General features: G+C 35.8%; 1 protein-coding gene across 2 annotated transcripts in view; it reads right to left on the bottom strand.

The window, feature by feature from the left end:
- Positions 1 to 21836, bottom strand: part of LOC6037155 — an 81191-nt gene that overhangs the window by 22808 nt on the left and 36547 nt on the right. For both annotated transcript variants that reach the window (XM_038264377.1, XM_038264376.1), the window contains 3 exons: positions 8103 to 8148; positions 3536 to 3727; positions 3346 to 3423 (listed from right to left, as the gene is read on the bottom strand). In XM_038264377.1, the coding sequence (XP_038120305.1) occupies positions 3346 to 3423; positions 3536 to 3727; positions 8103 to 8148 (316 nt within the window). The remainder of the gene's footprint in view (positions 1 to 3345; positions 3424 to 3535; positions 3728 to 8102; positions 8149 to 21836) is intronic.

Genomic DNA, 21836 nt, shown 5'->3' on the forward strand with positions numbered 1-21836 from the left:
CAATTCTCTACAAATCGGTCTTTTTCTTCAATTTTAATTTTGTATTTTTAATCCGACTGAAACTTTTTGGTGCCTTCAGTATCCCAAAGAAGCCATTTGCATCATTAGTTTGTCCATATAATTTTCCATACAAATTTGGCAGCTGTCCATACAAAAATGATGTATGAAAATTCAAAATCTGTATCTTTTGAAGGAATTTTTTGATCGATTTGGTGTCTTCGGCAAAGTTGTAGGTATGGATACGGACTACACTGGAAAAAAATAATACACGGTAAAAAAAATTTGGTGATTTTTTTATTTAACTTTTTGTCACTAAAACTTGATTTACAAAAAAACACTATTTTTAATTTTTTATTTTTTGATATGTTTTAGAGGACATAAAATGCCAACTATTCAGAAATTTCCAGGTTGTGCAAAAAATCATTGACCGAGTTATGAATTTTTTAATCAATACTGATTTTTTCAAAAAATCGAAATTTTGGTCGTAAAAATTTTTCAACTTCATTTTTCGATGTAAAATCAAATTTGCAATAAAAAAGTACTTTAGTGAAATTTTGATAAAGTGCACCGTTTTCAAGTTATAGCCATATTTAAGTGACTTTTTTGAAAATAGTCGCAGTTTTTCATTTTTTTAAATTAGTGCACATGTTTGCCCAGTTTTGAAAAAATATTTTTGAAAGAAAATTCTCTATATTGCTTATTCGGACTTTGTTGATACGACCTTTAGTTGCTGAGATATTGCAATGCAAGGTTAAAAACAGGAAAATTGATGTTTTCTAAGTTTCACCCAAACAACCCACCATTTTCTCTTCAATATTTTAGCAACTAATGGTCAATTTTCAATGTTAATATATGAAACATTTGTAAAATTTTCCGATCTATTTGAAAAAAATATTTTCGGAATTTTCAAATCAAGACTAACATTTCAAAAAGGCCAAACATTCAATATTACGCCCTTTTAAAATGTTAGTTTTGATTTGAAATTTTGAAAATATTTTTTCAAAAGATCGGAAAATTTCACAATTGTTTCATATATTAACATTGAAAATCAGACCATTAGTTGCTAAGAGAAAATGAAAATGGTGGGTGTTTGGTGAAACAGAAAACATCAATTTTCTGTTTTTAAACCTTTGCATTGCAATATCTCAAGGTAAACAATCAACAATCCGAATAAGCAAAATATAGAGAATTTTCAAGCTTTTCAAAATATTTTTCAAAACTGGGCAAACATGTGCACTAATTTTAAAATGAAAAACGACTATTTTCAAAAAGTCACTTAAATATGGCTAAACTTGAAAACGGTACTATCAAATTTCACTAAAGTACTTTTGATTGCAAATTTGATTTTACATCGAAAATGAAGTTGAAAAATTTTACGACAAAATTTCGATTTTTGAAAAATCAGTATTGATTAAAATTCATAACTCGGTCAATGATTTTTGCACAACCTGTTTCTGAAAGTGGCATTTTATGTCTCTAAAACTATCAAAAATAAAAAAAATTAAAATAGTGTTTTTGTAAATCAAGTTTTAGTGACAAAGATAAATAAATCACCAAATTTTGCCGTGTATTTTCCAGTGTAGTCATCCATACCTACCTTTGCCGAACACCAAATCGATCAAATTCCTTAAAAGATACAGAATTTTGAATTTTCATACATTTGTATGGACAGCTGCCATTTGAATGGAAAATTATATGGACAAACTAATGATGCAAAATGGCTTCTTTGGGCATACCGAAGGCACCAAAAAAGTTTCAGTCGGATTAAAAAATACAAAAAAAATCGAATGACCGAAATCCTAGAGAACTGCTCTTCTTTACCAAGCATTTAACAAAAAAAAAATCCCAAGGGTATTCTAATCGAGGCGAATGCATTGGGCCACGCCCATTTTTCTAATATCGGCTTAGTTCTTTTTTCTTCCAACACTCTGTCGAGTGTTGCCATTTGCGCTGACAGTTCAAACGAACACTCACGAAAAGTGACATTTATAGGGAAAGTTTCCTGGCATCGCTGGCTGTGCTGCTGGTGGTGTTGACGGCCAGCCTTTGTTCTTGCCTTCGTCTCTCGCTCGGTTTTCTTCAGCCTTCGATTTTAATGCAAAGTGAAAATTGAAACGTCAAACGACTTGGCGCGTTTGTTTTTGATGGCGCTTGCTAATTTATTACATTTTCGGGATTATTCTTCAAGTGAGTGCCTTACTAATGATCAAAAGAACATGTTGCCGGTAGTTGGAATCAATTTCATATCTTAAGCGCCGTGAAAAAGTAAGCGAAAGTGAAAAGTTAATTTTGGTGATATTCATTAAGCGTTTGAGGGATTCTCGTGTGTGTCACTGTGTGTGCCACCAAAATGATGAGAAATGGTCTCGCAAAATACAAATTATGATCAAAAGTGCATTAAATGTGATCTTTTTGGCCAGTAAGTGACATACATTTGCGTGCTTACTCGAGGCGGTGCTGTTGCTGGTAAGTTTATAGCCCAAATAGTATTTTTGGAGCTTTAATCGAGCATCAAACTCTCCATATGACGAAGATAGGTGTTTGATTGGAAAGGGTAGATTTCCCCTATTTCCCCTAACTAAATATTTTTGAAACATTCAAAGTGCACGTGTTTCTGGGAACGTCAAACTTCACGCTTCCCCACGATTTGAGCCTTCGCAGAAATGTTGTTGGTCGGTGTTATTTATGTTTGGCTCGCTTTTTAGTTGGGAAAAAGATGTTTTATGTTTGCAAAAGATTTTGTGTTTTCTTATAAACGTTAAAACGCATTTATTGTAGAGATGAATTTAAAATAAAACCGTCAATAAGGATGAATCGGGACAAAGATCTGAAAACACTTTTTAGAGTATAAATTTGGAAAGCGATGTTCTATTTTGTTCAAAACTATTTAATGAGTTAAAAATTTTGTTCAGAAATGCCTAAACAGCTGTCCAGATTCGCACCAGATGATGGTATCACAAGATTTTCCTTATTGAGACATTTGCAGGCAAACTTAGCGCCAACCCATCTGGGCTGGCGACAAATTACCACCATAAATTTTATGATCCGCGGCGGGAAAAGGTAAGACGATATATGATATAATCCGTGCTGCTGTGAAATGGTGTCTGGCAACACGGATTCGGCCCATTGAGTTGCCAGTTTTTCTGGCGGTTCTTCACCGTTGACGGACGACGCCGCACGATAAACAGCCGTGTCACCTGATAACACAGTGACCGAGATTATGGCGGCGAAGATTGCGCGGCATAAAATTGACTGTGACAAATATGCATAAAAATCGGCTAATTTCGAGATGGGTGGGAGGTGTGTGAATGCAAGGATCATGATGACGCCTGGGGCGACACTTACCGGCTCGCTGCCTTCATGGGAGAGCGATTCGCGAGAATTGTTGGCACTGTCGATAGGCTGGCTGATGACAATGCTCTTCTGCAAAGGGAAATGTGAAGATTATATTACTTATTTAGGTAAGAAGCCTGTTTTAACATTTGAACTGTTAAAATTGAAACAATTTAAAAAACACAAATCTGATCCAACTTACCTTTCCGGAGCTTCCACGTTTTCGCTGAACTTTCGGAGCAACCGTCGACGAGATCGATCCCCGGCCGGCCGTGGTCAGTGCCGAGGCCGTGACGGGTGCCGTCAGGCCGTTGTTTGACGTCTGGAACAGCACGGGAACGACGGTGGTCCCCGCACCGGTTGGATTCTCTGTCGAGTGCGCTGATGCAAGGGCCTGCAATGGATGATGAAAAGCCAGTAAAAATCACGTGCGTAAGTTTTATTTCCAAAACATCTGTACCATCACTTCGGGTACTATTGTTTTGACGCGTGCAGGTGAGTTTTATTAGGGGTCAGGCATTTTGGGGCTTCTTGTGCAACGATAGGCCATTGAAGTCGGTCACCCAGGCGGGTCAAGTTTGGAGAGATAAACCTGCTTCTTTTTGTGTTAGATGTTGGTCAATTTCCAAGAGAGCACTGCCCGAATCAAGTTTATTCACATTTGGATTTAAAGTAATTCATTTTGACTGCTTGCAACAAGAATTGTGACACATTTGTGCAAGCAAAACGACTAATTTGAATATGTTGGTTCGGTGAGCAACCGTCGTTAGCTTAGATAGAAACAGTCCGGGTAAAACATGTGTACAATTAATCAACTTTAATGCTAAACTCATAATGGCGTCCATATTTGCAACACCGATTGTACATTTTAACCACGAACTTACTGCAATAATACCACCGGAATCCTAATAATTTGCAAATTGTTTGATCTTTTGAATTTTGAAATTAGCAATTTTCAAAAGGTGTCCAAAATACCCCTCAAAATTTGCATGGAGGTAATATGGGACCCAATGGACATATGTACTTTGTTGGGTAATTTTTCGATTTCAATCCTGAGGTATTTAATAAAAACCGTGAAAACTCCGTGCATTTGAAACAGCCTGAAAAATGATGTTAGTGCGACAAAACACGTTTGACACAAGTACGAGCTCGACTACCGTAAACATTTCGACGTCTTACGTCGCTTTTTGACGTTCCGAGAAAAAAGCGTTTAAATGTTTGACCTTGAATAAACAAAAACGAGAGCCGCAATGTAAACAATAACGAACACGTTTTGTTTGGTTGACCATTCTGTGCATTGTCCTGAAGTTTGGTTGAATTTGGTTGCTGGAGTCCTCGGGACTATAACTTAAAATGTTTATGGTAGTCAAGCTCGTTCCTGTGTCAAACGCGTTTTGACCTGGAATCCCTTTGACTAATTGTCGCACTTACTTCATTTTTCAGACTGTGTCAAAATAGCACGACAAGATTGGAACTTCTTTCATATGAATAGTTACAAAAATGCACGGAGTTTGTTTGGTTTTAATTAAATCTCTCAAGATAAAATTTTGAGGATCTGTGAAGGTCAAAAGGTGAGGCATTGTGAGTTGCACAAAATAGTGTTCTCAACTAAATTTTGTCTAAAATGCACGTACGATAAGTTAGCACGACAGCGACGATTTATAATTATAACCCGTGACTCCAGCAACCAAATTCAACCAAACTTCAGGAAAATGCACAGAATGATCAACCAAACAAAACGTGTTTGTTATGGTTTACATTGCGTGCTCTCATTTTTGTTTATTCAAGGTCAAACATTAAAACGCACTTTTCTCGGAACGCCAAAAATCGACTTAGGACAAGTTATCACGATAGCGAATATTTGTGGGGTCATTTGGAAATCTTTTGTGAGGTAATTTGGACACTTTTTGAAGAATGAAATGAAAAATTGATTTTGCAAGAATATTTATTTTTTTTAAACTGATTTAGTTACTAATATACTGAAATAATATTCCATAGTTTATTCTGATAGTTTTTTTAAACATTTATTTTTGGATTTGTGATACAATTGTTTTTTTCTCAATGAGGGAAGGCTATAAAATTACTTGAAAAATGAACTTCGTAATTTGACCTTCACGTATACATATCAATGTGTGTGTTGTTGGATGTTGATCAAAATAATTGCACTCGATTATCTCGAGACTGGCTGAACCGATTTTTACCATTTTGGTCTCATTCGATTTGTCTTGGAGTCACATAAGTCATTATCTATAAATAATGAAGTTTAGTAAAGTACTTCAAAAGTTATGCTAAAAAAACGATTCCGATTCAAGTCCGTTTTTTTTAAAAAAAATGATGGTTTTTGTTAGAAAACCACTCATGCCACTCATTGCCACTAACTATCGAAACTTATGAGCACTTAAGTGTTTTTTTTATAATGTCTGAAAACATCATGCGACGCATTGTTAGACAAACTCAAAAGATTAAAGTTCTGACAATCCTATCACAAAATAAAAAAAATATATATATTTTTTTCAAAATATATGTCTACACTTTTTTGAGGCTGTACATTAGGGTGCCCAGAAAAAATCTTTTAATTTTAATCATCTGTGCAAATTTTGAGCGAAATTTGTTGATACCCGAGCCTAAGCTTGATGAAAAATATGTTTTTCATGCAAAAATTACTGTTTTAAATTGCAAATAACTTTTTAAGATCATGTTTTACAGCTTTGGTACACTCTACAAAGCTGCAGAGCATTACATTTTCAATGAGAATCTCACTTTTGGGAATGTTTGGAAGGAAGTAGCGCACCCTGCAGAATAAACCGTAAGAAAATTGGGTTTTCCATACATTTTTTTCGATTTTTCCCATACAAACTTCACCTTCGAGTATCAATGGGTAAATATTGACCGACTTTGCTCATATTTGACCCAGAGTCCTAAAATAGCTCAAGGAACAATATTCAGCTTGTCGAGCGAGGTTTTGAGCAAAAGTCTCATATTCTGGGCACCCAACTGTGCATTCACTATATGATTCTTATTAAGGAATTCACCAACCACCTAAAGGTGGATTAAGTAACGTTTTTTTTTTAAAGGAAGGTGAAACATTTTTCAATATGTTGTAGCTTAGATTCTGTACCAGGCATATTTTTAATTTGTAGTTTTGAAACAATAATTTTGGTTTATTTTAACCGATCTTTATGAAAATTTTAGGTCAGGTTGGTTACACAAAAAATCAATCTGACACAATCCATTTCACAGTTTCATGCAGTTGCCTTTCAAGCTTAAATTTGATTCTTAATATGCCTTTGTCAAATGTCATATAAATTTTTTGAAAAACAATAAAATTTGAATTTATTTTATCAACAATTGTGTCATAATCTGATTTTCGACCTTTTATCAAATAACTTTCAAATTTTCTCTCAAGGCAGGGCCAATAAACCCCCATAGCGTGTTCTTTTGAAAATTGCTTGTTTTTGTTAAAAATAGGAAAAATTGCATACTATTTATAAGTCAATGTGTCAGACATCATCCAAACAATAATTAACCATTTTATTGTTAAAAAAAAAATTATGGAAAACCTGATTTTCTATATTTTTTTAGAAGAAAATAGATTTCTCAAGAGGTGGCCATAATTTCCCCCATTGTCCACTACTCTTGCTTGGTCACATTTAGTTTTGTCCTTTTGGAAAGTTATTTGGGTTACACTCAGAAAACCACATGCCTTGTCTCAGCAAATATTGGTCCAATCGCTATTTTTGGAGCAAAACGTAGAAAAAGTCAGCTTTACAAAAATAATTTCATAAAATGTTTATAAAAGGAACAATTGAAAAAAAAATTTTTGGAATTTTTTCTTGTACTTGAAAACTTTTTTTTTAATCTTTGCAAAGTGCTTTTTGATTGCGAATTCAATTAAACATCAAAAATTCAAGTAAAAAAAAATTGTTCGTGATTTTGAGATTTTGGAAAAAAAAACTTTTTTTTATTGCTTAGGCAAATTTTGTCATCTGAAACATAAAAAAAATAAAATGTTAAATAACGGTGTTTTGCGCATTTTGTTTTTTGTTTAAAAGTGAAGTACAAATGGAACATTTTTTAGAGTACAATTTTTTCTTGGAATTCTCCTTATCTATATCTAAATATTTGCCAAAGACACTAAACCGATTTGAACATTCTTTGCAAAATGCAGATTTTTTAACATTCAAATGGCAAACCAAGCGTGTATTCGAAGTTTGAGCTCAATCGTACAAAAGTCCGTCGTTTACCGAAGTTCGAAATTTTTTATGTTGCATTTTTTATGCTTTAATTTTATCTCTGCTCTGCCAGATGTGCTGATTTCATGTTTTGAAACACATTAACTTAATTGAATTCAGCCTCCTGATACTCATGCAAATTTCAACACTACCAGAAGAAAAAGCCTCTCGAACAATGGCCGTTTCTAATCCAATTTAAAAGATTACCTCCGAATCGAACCGACATCCCAGCAGAAATTAATCAATCATAGTGTGCTGTGCCCTAACCCAACCCGTCCACCTCCACCAGTTGTGTGAGGTTATGTTCGAATGCACGCATGATGGTCCATCATTCTTGGCGCTCTGATCGTTCACCAAATGGCGCCCCAGTCAGGCCAAGTGTGCCTTAATCTACCGCGAAAGATGCTCCAATTTTCATGCTCGGTTTCCTATCTCGTTGACCATCGACCGGCCACCGCAGCAGAAGCATTACTGCATCGCCGCCAGCACCCTGCCAAGAGGTTAAAGAGGCTGGACCGAACTGAACTAATAACTCACCTGTGCCACCACGATGACGAAAGCACACCATCCGACGTGACGTAACCTGCGGTCGAGAAACAATGAGAAATATTTGTTTTTATTAGACTTTTTTGTTTTGGGCCTTTCGTGCTACTGAGTTAGTAGCTCAAGTTTTCGTTTTTCACTTCTTGAATGGAGTTTTCTTCTTCCCTGCCAAGCGAGTGAGGTTTTCACTCTCGTTTGTGCCTAGGAATGGGCCAAGAGGCTGCGAACGGATAAGCTTATGGGCTGAGTTAGCTGATTAGTAAAATGCATTCAGAGAGGTTGTGGGTGGCGGATATTATCCAAGAAACAGTATGCAATGCCACTGCAACTACACGTTTGATGTGCGTGGAAACTGCTGCAGCAACTGGAGTGTGGAATGAGCAATGACCAGCTTCAGTAGCGCGGGGCATGTCGGATGCATTAGTTTAGAATAGAATTTCCGTCGAAATTTGGGATGTTATTCATCAAGTATGTTGAAATTTGCATTTTTGGTCTTAGGGCAACAAAGTAGTATAACAAGAAGTTTAGAAATGGCCTCTCTGGGAAATGGAAAGTTTCTTTCAATATATTTTAATACAGGCCAGACTCAATTATCCGATGTTTCGATTATCCGATTATCTATTATTTTATCCGAACGTTTGTATGGGACTTCGGATAATCGAATCATAAACAAAAAAAGTTTTTTTTGTGTTTTTAATTTTCTTAAACATGAAATTCAAGTTCTGCAACCATATTTTAGTCAAATTTGAATTGTTCATTTTTTTTTAACAAAAAATGCATTTTTTTGCAATTCTCTCGTAAAACAGCTCACTTTTCCTTCCATTCTCGAGCGATGAAATGGCCTACTTTTCTCTACCAAAAATAACAGAATGGAAAATTAATACCTTTGAAAAGTTCTACTTTTCAGCACTACTATCGAAATAGTAGTTTATGCAACAAGCTGCAAAAAGAGGATTTTTTCAGCACGAGTCGTACATTTATCCAACGAGGTTCACCGAGTTGGATAAATACGAAGAGTGCTGAAAAAATCAAGTTTTGCAACGAGTTCCATACAACATTTTTTGCAATTCCAAAAAACACACACTGAGTGAAATTTTATGTCAAATTTTCATGTATTTTGTCAATAAATCGTTTAAATAAAAAAAAATGTTGAAAATTGTTACTTTTCGAAACAAGTGCTGAAAAGTTCAACTTTTCAGCACCCATTTGAGTGCTGAAAAGTAGAACTTTTCAGCATTTATTTTGAAAAGTGTTGCAATTCGATTCTGTTATTTTTGGTACAGAAAAGTGGGCTATTTCGTCGTTCAAAAATTACAGGAAAAGTAAGTAGTTTCACGACGGAATTGCAAAAAGTAAATTTTTGAAAATTTTGTGTTCTGAATTTATTTAACACATGGATGCATGAAATGAAATTCCATTCTAAAAAGCGTTTTTCAGAATTGCAAAAAATGTTGTAAGACCGTTGCAAATATTTTTTAATGTTTTTGTCGCCCGCAAATTTAAATGCATTTTCCTGCGTTAACCTTCCTACGGTATTGGGGTCCTTTTCGGCCTTTTTGAAAATTAAATTTGCCATAACTTTTGCTATATACATGCTAGAGCCTTGAAATTTTCTGACATTAAATTTATAGTATAAATACATATTTCACAAAACAAATAAACCTCGGACGACCCCTAGGGGAGCGTCCATAAAAAAAGTTACTTTAAAGGTATTGGGGTCCTTTTCGACCCCAAACTTTAAAAAATCGACAAAAATCCAGTTTTTGACCGATTTCGGTTTTTTTGGTCACAAATGAAAGCTTAGAACGTCCCCTTTCCGATACCGACCTGGAAAACCGTATTTGGTCACTGTGGTCACCGGGAATCGGCTACAACCGAAAAAAGGCCTTTTTGAGACCCCAACTTTGACGACCTGTATCTCCGGTAAATTTGAACCAATCAGGATGCTCCGGGTTGCATTCGACAGGTATATACCTGTACTTTGACCACAAATATTAATATCAGGGCCAGGTGACCTACCGGTTCCGGAAATCCGGAACATCCGAAAAGTTCATAATTTACTGTTTTTAACTTATATGTGATACCAATACTCTCATGATAGTTGAAATTGATCCATAAAACTTACTAAAAACGCAATACACGATTGCCAGAACCTGTCTGGAGTGTTAGTGGCCACTTCCGGGTAACCTGGAACCGGTTCCCGGGTACCCGATGAACGGCCAATTTGATTTTTTGTTGAAAACCCATCATGTTGCATATCAAACTTCATGAAATTGAAAGATATGTCCATCTTTGATAATGCCGTTAATCGCTGAGCCATCCTGGCCAATCTGGAACCGGTTACCGGTGGCCCCTTGGGGACACTCCCGGAATATGAGAGAAACCCTATCATCCGACATATCAAACATCATGAAATTGAAAGATATGTCAATCTACGGTCATGCCGTTGTTCGTTGACCCATTGTGACCAATCTGGAACCGGATACCGGTGGCCCCTTGGGGACACTCCCGGAATATGAGAGAAACCCTATCATCAGACATATCAAACTTCATGAAATTGAAATATATGTCAATCTACGGTCATGCCGTTGTTCGTTGATCCATTGTGACCAATCTGGAACCGGTTACCGGTGGCCCCTTGGGGACGCTCCCGGAATATGAGAGAAACCCTATCATCCGACGTATCAAACTTCATGAAATTGAAAGATATGTCAATCTACGGTCATGCCGTTGTTCGTTGACCCATTGTGACCAATCTGGAACCGGTTACCGGTGGCCCCTTGGGGACACTCCCGGAATATGAGAGAAACCCTATCATCCGACATATCGGACTGAGCAAACGACCTAACCTTTAGGTTAGTCCGGGGCCAACATTTACTTCCCTTCCGACGGAAGGCGTGATCAGACAAATCTCGTCTCGAAAAACGCCACCGAGACCGTCTGGGATCGAACCCAGGGCGACTGGGTGAGAGGCAATCACGCTTATCCCTACACCACGGTTCCCGGTTACCGTTGGTTGACATATCATTCAATTTCATGAAGTTTGATGCGTCGGATGATAGGGTTTCTCTCATATTCCTGGAATGTCCCCAAGGGTCCACCGGGAACCAGTTCCAAAATTCCCAGAATGGATCAGCGAATAACGGCATGACCGTAGATTGACATATTTTTCAATTTCATAAAGTTTGATATGTCGGAAGATAGGGTTTCTCTCATATTCCAGAAGTGTCCCCAAGAGGCCACCAGTAACCGGTTCCAAATTGGCCAGGATAGGTCAGCGAACATTGACATAACCGTAGATTGACATATCTTTCAATTTCATGAATTTTCATATGTCGGATGATAGGGTTTATCTCATATTCCGAGAGTGTTCCCAAGGGGCCACCGGTAACCGGTTCTTAATTGGCCTGAATGGGTCAACGAACAACGGCATGACCATAGATTGAAATATCTTTCAATTTAATAAAGTTTGATATGTCGGATGATAGGGATTCTCTCATATTGCGGAAGTGTCCCCAAGGGGCCACCGGTAACCGGTTCCAGATTGGTCACAATGGGTCAATGAACAACGGCATGACATATCTTTCAATTTCATGAAGTTTGATACGTCGGATGATAGGGTTTCTCTCATATTCCGGGAGTGTACCCAAGGGGCCACCGGTAACCGGTTCCAGATTGGTCACAATGGGTCAACGAACAACGGCATGACCGTAGATTGACATATATTTCAATTTCATGAAGTTTGATACGTCGGATGATAGGGTTTCTCTCATATTCCGGGAGTGTCCCCAAGGGGCCACCGGTAACCGGTTCCAGATTGGTCACTATGGGTCAACGAACAACGGCATGACCGTAGATTGACATATCTTTCAATTTCATGATGTTTGATACGTCGGATGATAGGGTTTCTCTCATATTCCGGAAGTGTCCCCAAGGGGCCACCGGTATCCGGTTCCAGATTGGTCACAATGGGTCAACGAACAACGGCATGACCGTAGATTGACATATCTTTCAATTTCATGATGTTTGAAATGTCGGATGATAGGGTTTCTCTCATATTCCGGGAGTGTCCCCAAGGGGCCACCGGTAACCGGTTCCAGATTGGCCAGGATGGCTCAGCGATTAACGGCATTATCAAAGATGGACATATCTTTCAATTTCATGAAGTTTGATATGCAACATGATGGGTTTTCAACAAAAATCAAATTGGCCGTTCATCGGGTACACGGGAACCGGTTCCAAGTTACCTGAAGTGGCCACTAACACTCCAGAGTGGTTCTGGCAATCGTGTATTGTGTTTTTAGTAAGTTTTATGGATCAATTTCAACTATCATGAGAGTATTGGTATCACATATACGTGAAAAACAGTAAATTATGAACTTTTCGGATGTTCCGGATTTCCGGAACTGGTAGGTCACCTGGCCCTGATATTAATATTTGTGGTCAAAGTACACGTATACACCTGTCGAATGCAACCCAGAGCATCCTGATTGGTTCAAATTTACCGGAGATACAGGTCGTCAAAGTTGGGGTCTCAAAAAGGCCTTTTTTCGGTTGTAGCCGATTCCCAGTGGCCACAGTGATCAAATCCGGTTTTCCAGGTCGGTATCGGAAAGGGGACGTTCTAAGCTTTCATTTGTGACCAAAAAAACCGGAATCGGTCAAAAACTGGATTTTTGTCGATTTTTTAAAGTTTGGGGTCGAAAAGGACCCCAATACCTTATGTGTGATTTTTTTTTAATACCAAGGGAAGGTTAAGAATCATATTTAGCATGTCTTGGATCGACCAAAAATATTTTGAATTTTTGTATTTTCGGCTAAAAAAATGTTCGCCAATACTTAGATAATTTGAAAATTAATGATTGCAATTAGAGGGTGACGAGCGGGAATTCCCGGGAAAAATTTCCCGGGAAATCGACCATTTTTGGACCTCTCGTTTCCCGGGAAATTTGGTCGAGAGTCCCGGGAAATTGTATACCGTAAACCGGGGTGACTTTGATAGGATTTCAATTTGTTTTTAGAATATTTTCCAACAGGCAAGGTTTTTCTCAAGATTATTATTTTTAAAACATGTACTGGGGTAGGCCACACAAAGTCCATGCACTATTTTGGAAAAAAAGTTTTTTCAATAGTGTTTAGAAAAATAGTTACGTTAAAAATTCTTGGTTTTAATTCCGGGGTGACTTTGATAGTCTTAGTTTTTCTTGTTAAAATCATATTTAAGATGTTCAAACTTTATTTGTACGTTAAATGTACCATCACTAAAGTAGCTGATATAGTTTGTAAGAAAAAATCAATGTTTATATTAAGTTTACTAAGTTTATAAGCTTTTTAACAAAATACATATAAATTTTAGGTAAAATTGTTAAAAAGTCGGAATTTTGCCTGAAATTTGCTAAAAATAGTTTTGTTTATAAAATTATCGATTTATATTGCATTTTAAACTGAATTCGAAGCACGAATCACAAGTTTTCACATTTTACATGAAATTTGTTCAACTGAATTTGCCTATAAATTTGGAGATTTTTTTTAATTGTGTTTCAAAACACATATTATTTATTATTTACAAACTTATTTAACCTTCTCCTAGTGGAAAATTGTCCAAAGAATCCGAAAATGCATTCCGTTTTCCGATTAAAAATCATGTTCATTGAGAAAATCATGACACTTTGAGAAGTTTAAATAATGACTTTCATCCACATTTTCTTAACTATAGTTGACTAACTTTATAAACTTTTCAAAAATTTATGAAAAGTTCTTCATGAGGTACTTTGAACACTTCTCTACCACGGTCAGTATGTTTCTGAACCATTCCTTACGCATTTTAATTGTACTCTTCATTTTGCGGAAAAATCGCAAACCTATCAAAGTCACCCCGGCTATCAAAGTCACCCCGTTTTACGGTACTTATAAATATCGAAGCAAAACTTTATAAAATAATTAGAAAAACATTCGAAAAATTTGAAATGGTTTAATACATTGGATGTTAACTTGTCGAATGTTCCAATTACTAAAATTGAGAGAAGCCCAAAAAATGTAAACCCGAAAATTTATCTTAAAGCATACTTAGCAGTTACATCATTATAAAGCCTTTTTTATTATTATTTGTAATAGAAAAAAAACCCTTTTCTAAAAGTTCAATTTCCATATCCTCTCTCGAGCATAGCAATTTCATTTTTGATGTCAATAAGTCATGTGATGTTTCGCAACAACCTCAATATTAGAATATATTTTGGAAGAGAAATCTCTGGCAATTTGTAAAGATGGCCCTTTGTTAAGGTCCGCCAATTGTGAACATTCGGGTTTTCCTGATAAATGTAAATATTTCAGTTGATGAAAAAAAAAGAAAAAGTCAGTTGTCCTTAAAAAAGAAAAAAATCAATTTCAATTGTTGTTTTGAGTTGTTATGTAACATTTTGCGAAAATCCCGATACTGGGAAATAATATATTTGCTTTTTTTTACTTCACAAAAATCTAATAACAAATTCATGCAACAAGCTTGCGCAAATTTTGAAAAAAACACTAGTGCTAATTAAGACTCGTAAACATTTTAAACTACAATTGAGTCCCAAAAAGCTCAAAAAACGATCTTGTATTTGCAGATTAGAAAAAAATCTAAAGGTTGAAATAGTTCCTTGAAATAATGAGACTACTTAAATAAACGTTTCTTTTAATAAGTATGAATGAATTGTAACTGAATTCATTGTAAAGAAACAAATTTATGACCTTTCCCTTTTAAATTGTTAGCACTATTGGCACACTAAAAAAACTCCCGGGTCCCGGGAATTCCCGGGAAATGGCCAAATTCAACTCTCGATTCCCGGGAAATTCAAAATCTCGAGAATCGTCACCCTCTAATTGCAATACAACTGGGCAGGTGTAAAATGCATTTTCAAAATGTTTTATTTTTTCATTAAAATGTGAACACCATTGTTAGTTATTTCAATTTTTATCCCCCCCCCCTAACCGCCCCCCCTTCAATTTTGGTCAAAGTCAAGTGACATTAACTTCAAAAAATATTGGCAACTACCTATGCAACTTGTTGTAATACTTGATTTTTTCAGCACTTGTCGTTTTTTAGCTTTTGAAAGTTTTTTTTACAAAAAGTTCATAGTCATTCTTATGCAACATTGTCTGATCTTAACGATACAAATATTTTCAGATTTTTTAATCTGAGTCAGCTGCGTTTAATTAAGTACGATTTTGGTTCCGAATTTGCCCACTGTGCGCCGGTTGTATTGCCGATTATCTAAAATTTAATTTCCATTTTCAACACTTTGTGGTCGTGAACAATAATATCAGCAATTTAGGCTTGATTTTAGGACTTAATTACCTGGATTGCTCTACTGTTTTGAGGGAAACTTATGTTAAATTGAAAGTTGAAACAAATTAAAAGTTGCAAATCATTCTCTCTCAAACGCTCGGGTAGTCATTTGACCCCTATTTTTTTCTTAAAGATCTCATAACTTTTGGTAGAATTCCAGATTTGTCTATTTTTTAACTGACAGATGGGGAATAAATATGGTCCACTTTTACCGGAGATATTCCGATTTCCGTTGAGGTACCTCGGCTCTCCTATATGGGTTTTTGGTTAAAAATATAGACCATCTGGATCTTTTGCAACCGGAAGCATCCAAATTGGTCAATTCTACCAAAAATTATGAGAATTTTAAGAAAAAAAAATAGAGGCCAAATTACTATCCGAACGTTTAAGTGTTAATTCGGAGAAAACCCATTTTTTTACAAAGCAACTTGTAATGATCTAAATCAGATATCATCTTTATCTAACCGTCTCATCAGAAGACACTTTAACTACAAAACATAAGTCACTGGTTGTTCTACATTTCCGACTTCGGATACTATTTTCCACACTTCAAGGACAGCCTTGGGCAGCTTATGCAAGCATGAAATCAACCCGATCGTAAAAATTGAGGAAACTGCAGCAAAAACTAGTGCACTTGTGGCTCTACATTGCCCTAGACAAGATCATCACCGCGCTGAGAATTATGTCAGCCATCTCAGGAAAAGAGGCGTAAATTTGTACCTTTGAACCACTTTTTCAAAATGGTTGATTACACTTTTGCTATTTAACCCTCGCGTTCCCGAGAGCGCTCCACTGACTTTTGGCGTGACCGATCATGCCTCAACTCGGGCAGTCCTCAATATTTTCATTTTTTTTTCGCTCTGTCGTTGCAACAACACTTGACGCGTGTGATCAACCGGATGAAGATACCAGACCGCGGCGATGCTTTTGCTTGCGCGGTTCGCGAGTTCACCTGAAAAAGGTGTGACGAAGACTGCGCTGCTGCTCATTATTATTGATGAAGCCGATCATTTGCAACGCTTTGCCCAGCAAAATAAGTTCACCGAGATTTGGATCGCGCAAACTGAATTCATAGCCTAGAACTTGAGGCGACTTGCACGTACAAATTACCACGTGATTTGGAGGAAATCCGTAACTAGAGGGTGACGATTCTCGAGATTTTCAATTTCCCGGGAATCGAGAGTTGAATCCGTCAATTTCCCGGGAATTCCCGGGACACGGGAATTTTTTTAAATATGCCAATAGTGTCAATAATGTATAAAAAAAAGTTATAAATGTGTTTCTTTTCAATGCATTCAGTTACAATTTATTCACACTTATTCAATGAAACGTTAACTAGTAGCCTCATTTTTTTTGGAACAATGGTCTACCATTCTATTTTTTCTGAATCTGCAAATAAAAGATCGTTTCTTGAGCTTTTTGGGAATCAAAATTGTATTTTAAAATGTTTACGAATCTTAATTCGCACTGAATGATTTTTCAAAGTTTTCAAGTAAAAAAATGCTAATGTATGATTTCCCAGTATCGGGACTTTTGCAATATGATAAATAACCACTCAAAACAACAATTTAAAGTTGTTTTTTCCTTTTCAAGGTCAACTGTAAATATTCATTGAAGAAATAGTAATCAGGAAAACCCGAATGTTCATATTTGGCGGACCTTAGCTTTACAAAGATTGAAGAAGATTTTTCTTCCAAAATATAACTTTATATTAAGGTTGAAGCGAAACACATAATGACTTGTTGAAATCAAAAAATGAAATTACCTTACTAAGAATTAAAAAAAAAACACTAGATTATGTGGATTGCTATGCTTGAAGAAGATATGGAAATCATACTTATCTTGAAAAGGCTTTTCCCTCTTAAAAAATAAATAAATAAAAAAATAAACATTACATTTCCTTTTTGGGGTCTAACTGCTAAGTATGCTTTAAGGTATGTTTTGGGGTCCACATTATTTTGGGTTCTCTCAATTACAGTAGTTGTTCGGTAACTGGGCTGAGAATGTAGCCCAGTCACCGAATGCTGCTCGCTAACTGGGCTGAACAGAAAATTTCGTGGGGACCACCGATGCATAAATTTTCCTGATAAAACTTTAAAATAAAAGTTACTCAAATTAATTTACAATACTTACTGTTCATATTTCTATAATTGTGACTTAAAATTGAATAAATGTTCGAAAAAGTTTTTGTCTTTTTTGAAAACGACTTTTGCATCTATTAACCCCTCGGTCATTTTGTTTTGTTTTGGTTTTTTGACGTTTGTCTGCTGCGGCCCAGTTATCGAGCGCCCAGTTAAAAAGCAGCCCAGTTAAACAGCGCCCAGTTACCGAACAACTACTGTATAGTTATTAGAGTTTTTGATTAGGTTAATATTAAGAGATGCATTTGGTTTATTCAAACTTGAACATCTTACATTGAACATGCAATGTTCTAAATAATTTCGAATTTTACAAACATGTTTCTGATTAGTTTATATAATTTTGCTTCAATATTTATAAAATTAAAATTTCCCGGGAGTCTCGACCAAATTTCCCGGGAATCGAGAGGTCCAAAAATGGTCGATTTCCCGGGAAATTTTTCCCGGGAATTCCCGCTCGTCACCCTCTATCCGTAACGTTATCCAGTTTAAGCTGGTAGTATTTATTCATAATTAGGGGTTGATAAGATACTGCTAGGCTGTAGAAAATGGCACTGTTAAATGTCGCGATTTATAGTGAACTGTTTTGATATATGATCTTTGATCTCAATCATATCAGGCTCTGGGTTGGAGTATTTAGGAGAGTATTTAAGAAAATATAATCAAATAAATCGTTCTGTGCAACTAGTTGCTAAATTAACATATTCCCACAGAAACGCGCAAGCTTATCATATAAGTAGGATTAGTGATTTTTCACGCTAAAAAACTTGTAATACCTTCTGGTATACAACCGGAATGATTTTTGTATTCTTGATCACATATTAAGCAGCTCACTGATTTCCAAGCTGAAAATTTTCAGTTTTCACGCGGCCATAAAATCAAATCATAAAATTTCGTTAGAACTTCACAGGACCAAGGAAAAAGTGAAACATTCTAGAAAAGGGCTGATTTTATAGATTAAAATAATATTTTAAAGCTCAAGTCATTCAATCTTGTATAAACAGAGTTCTACCTTTAGAATCAAATGGTAGTCAAATTCAAAATTATATCAAATGAATTTAAGCGAACCCAATCGTTCTGACAATGAATGCAGGAAAATGCATGTGTATTAAGTTGATTCCAGTTCTATTGGCAAAGTATTTTGAAATAGATAGTTATTTGATCAAAAGTTATCCATTAATGCTTAAAACATTTTTACATTTTTTTGCCTCTGTAAAAAAAAACAAAATACAAATAACACTTTCAAAAACAAAATCCCGGAGTGCTCTAACAATCGTTTGCACCAAATATTTTTCAAAGAATATTTATATTTTTAGCATTCATGTTTGCCTTACTCAAATTTTCAAAGATCACGAATTTCACGCTGTCCGCGAAATAGATTCACATTTATTGAAAATCAAGTTCGTTTTCAAGGAAACTAGAAAAAGCAGTTTCTTAACTTTTTGAACTTTAATTTGGATGGAATAAACATTTTTATGCATGTTTCTATTGTAAAATTGTCTCTGGAACACGAATATGATGAAATTTTTACCAGGAAGATGGATCTAAGGGGTCCACACTAAAAGTAAAAGTGTTTATTTAATGTATTAAACTGCCTTACCCAAAGCGTTATCAGTCTCAGATGGTAGAGTCAGATGTCCCCTACATGCTTCAGATCGAATCTAGTTGATATCTGGATGGAACACTTTTTTATTTGAGTTTAAAAATTGTGCTATTTTTTCACTGAAATGCCAATAACTCGCATCAGATTTAACCAATTGCGATGTTTAACCTCGCATTTTGTTGGATTTTTTTTAGCCCTTTCAGATACATTTTGATTTTTGAAATTTAGTTTAGGTTTGCCCAAGTTACAGCCCTTGAAACACTTTTGACGTTTTTGAACCATAAAACTTTCTGTCCCGATTTTCACCACTTTGCGTTGACTTAGTGTGCTCATATGTTTGCCAGACGCTAGTTCTATCCCTTGTAACATTTTAGGTTTTAAGTAGGCCATAAAAGCCTTTTTAGGCCGTATGAGCGTTTTCAGAACCATGATAAAACCTGTAAGTTTAAAAATGTTACTAGGGATTTGTACAAATAATCCCCGAAAATTTCAGGCAGATTAGTGAGGTCTCATACAAAAGGGTATGCCTTGTTCGTGGACTCACTCTTAAAATTAGACCTATACATTTTTGGGTACCAACATTTTCGTAATTGTAAGATGCAACGCTCAAGACGCCTTTTGGGGCGCCTGGGGCCGATTTTCGAAAAAATGCCAAACTTCAATGTTATAAATCAACACTTGCGTAAGGACCTGGCCTACACGCCAGTAATGTTGAAAGTAAACGCTTTAGTTCCCAAAGTACCTTAAAATTGTCATTCTTTGAAAGAATGTGTTTATGCGAGATTAATCATATTTCAAATTCAACTTTTCATAATATGAAGCCAAATAACAAATCGGTATTTTTTTTTTAACCGAGTACCCTTTTGTGAAAAGATTTAATCATAACCTATAACTTTGCAGAACTGTATGGAATCTTTTTGAAAAAACTAATGTTGCAAAATGGCTTATTTTGACTTAGGGAATGCATGGACAATGTTTCATAACAAAAACTTGAAAAGAATTGCGAAATTCTGGAAATCTTTCGGTTTTAAATATTTTGCGATGTTAATACAAATTGCAACAAAGTCAATTTAATTCTAAATTTTGCCTTCCTCACCTTAACTGAGGAAAGGCTATAAAATCACTCGAAAAACGAAATTCTTTATTTGACCTCCTAGACCCACCTTCATGTATACATATCGACTCAGAATCAAATTTTGAGCAAATGTCTGTGTGTGTGGTGGGATGTTGATCAAAAAATTTGCACTGAGTTATCTCGGCACTGGCTGACCCGATTTTGACCGTTTTGGTCTCATTTGATCCGTCTTAGGGTCCCATAAGTCGCTATTGAAAATGATAAAGTTTAGTTAAGTACTTCAAAAGTTATGCTAAAAAAACGATTTTAGTAAAAGTCCGGAAGATTGTAAAAAGGGTGGTTTTTGTAAGAAACCTCGTCATGTTATACATTTTTAGAAAGGTATTTGAAAGACCTTTTCAACGAGTTCAAAAGATTAAAGATCTGACAACCCTATCAAAAGTTATAAGCACTTAAGTGTTATTTATGAACTTTTTAGAAGCCGGATTTCATATATTTCGATAAAAACGTTGTCCGGATCTATCATGCGACCTGTTGTTGGATAGGTAATCAAAAGACCTTTCCAACGAGTTCAGTAGATTGAAGATCTGACGACCCTTTCAAAAGTTATAAGCACTTAAGTGTTATTTATGAACTTTTTGGAGGCCGGATCTCAGATATTTTGACAAAAACGTTGGCCGGACCTATCATGCGACCTGTCGTTGGATAGGTAATCAAAAAACCTTTCCAACGAGTTCAGTAGATTTAAGATCTGATGACCCTATCAAAAGTTATAAGCACTTAAGTGTTATTTATGAACTTTTTGGAGGCCGGATCTCAGATATTTTGACAAAAACGTTGTCCGGATCTATCATGCGACCTGTCGTTGGATAGGTAATCAAAAGACCTTTCCAACGAGTTCAGTAGATTGAAAATCTGACATCTCTATCAAAAGTTATAAGCACTTAAGTGTTATTTATGAACTTTGTGAAGGCTGGATCTCAGATATTACCTAGCATTACACTCAAAATGTGAGGAAGGCACCAACCACCTAAATTTTGTTTTTTGGCAAATTGGCTAGGTGGGACAAGAGTAACAATCCATGACAATTAATGTATATTTGCTAACAATAACTTAGAAAAAAAGTATACTTCGAATTTGACACGTAATTTGGAAGAGTATTTTTTTAATATCATTTAATTTTTGTTGACAATTTTGTTTTTAATATCATAAAATTTTTGTGTATTTTGTTTGTTTTTTTGTGCACTTTGTGCACAGTACTTGTTTTCTAATAAATTATGTTTTTGGTACATTTCTCAATCTTTGTTCAAAAATAAAAATAATCTTTTTCAACCAGCTGATCGATTTTGAATCATGTATCTGTTCGAATTAGTTTAGATTTTTTTAGAGAAAGTATCGTTTTACCGTTGCTACCTTTTACCAGTTACGAACTCGCATGCAAAGTAACAGAATTTAGTTGTACTGAGTTATTATTTTGAGGCGCTTGCGCGTGCGACCGTTTGTCACCATCACGCGTCTTTTAACCACCTTTCTTTCTCCTGAAAGGGAGGGCGTGTTGTGATGATGGTTCTGCCAGGTTGCACCTGGA

This window comes from Culex quinquefasciatus, chromosome 3, assembly GCF_015732765.1.
Source record: "Culex quinquefasciatus strain JHB chromosome 3, VPISU_Cqui_1.0_pri_paternal, whole genome shotgun sequence".
Taxonomy (NCBI): domain Eukaryota; kingdom Metazoa; phylum Arthropoda; class Insecta; order Diptera; family Culicidae; genus Culex; species Culex quinquefasciatus.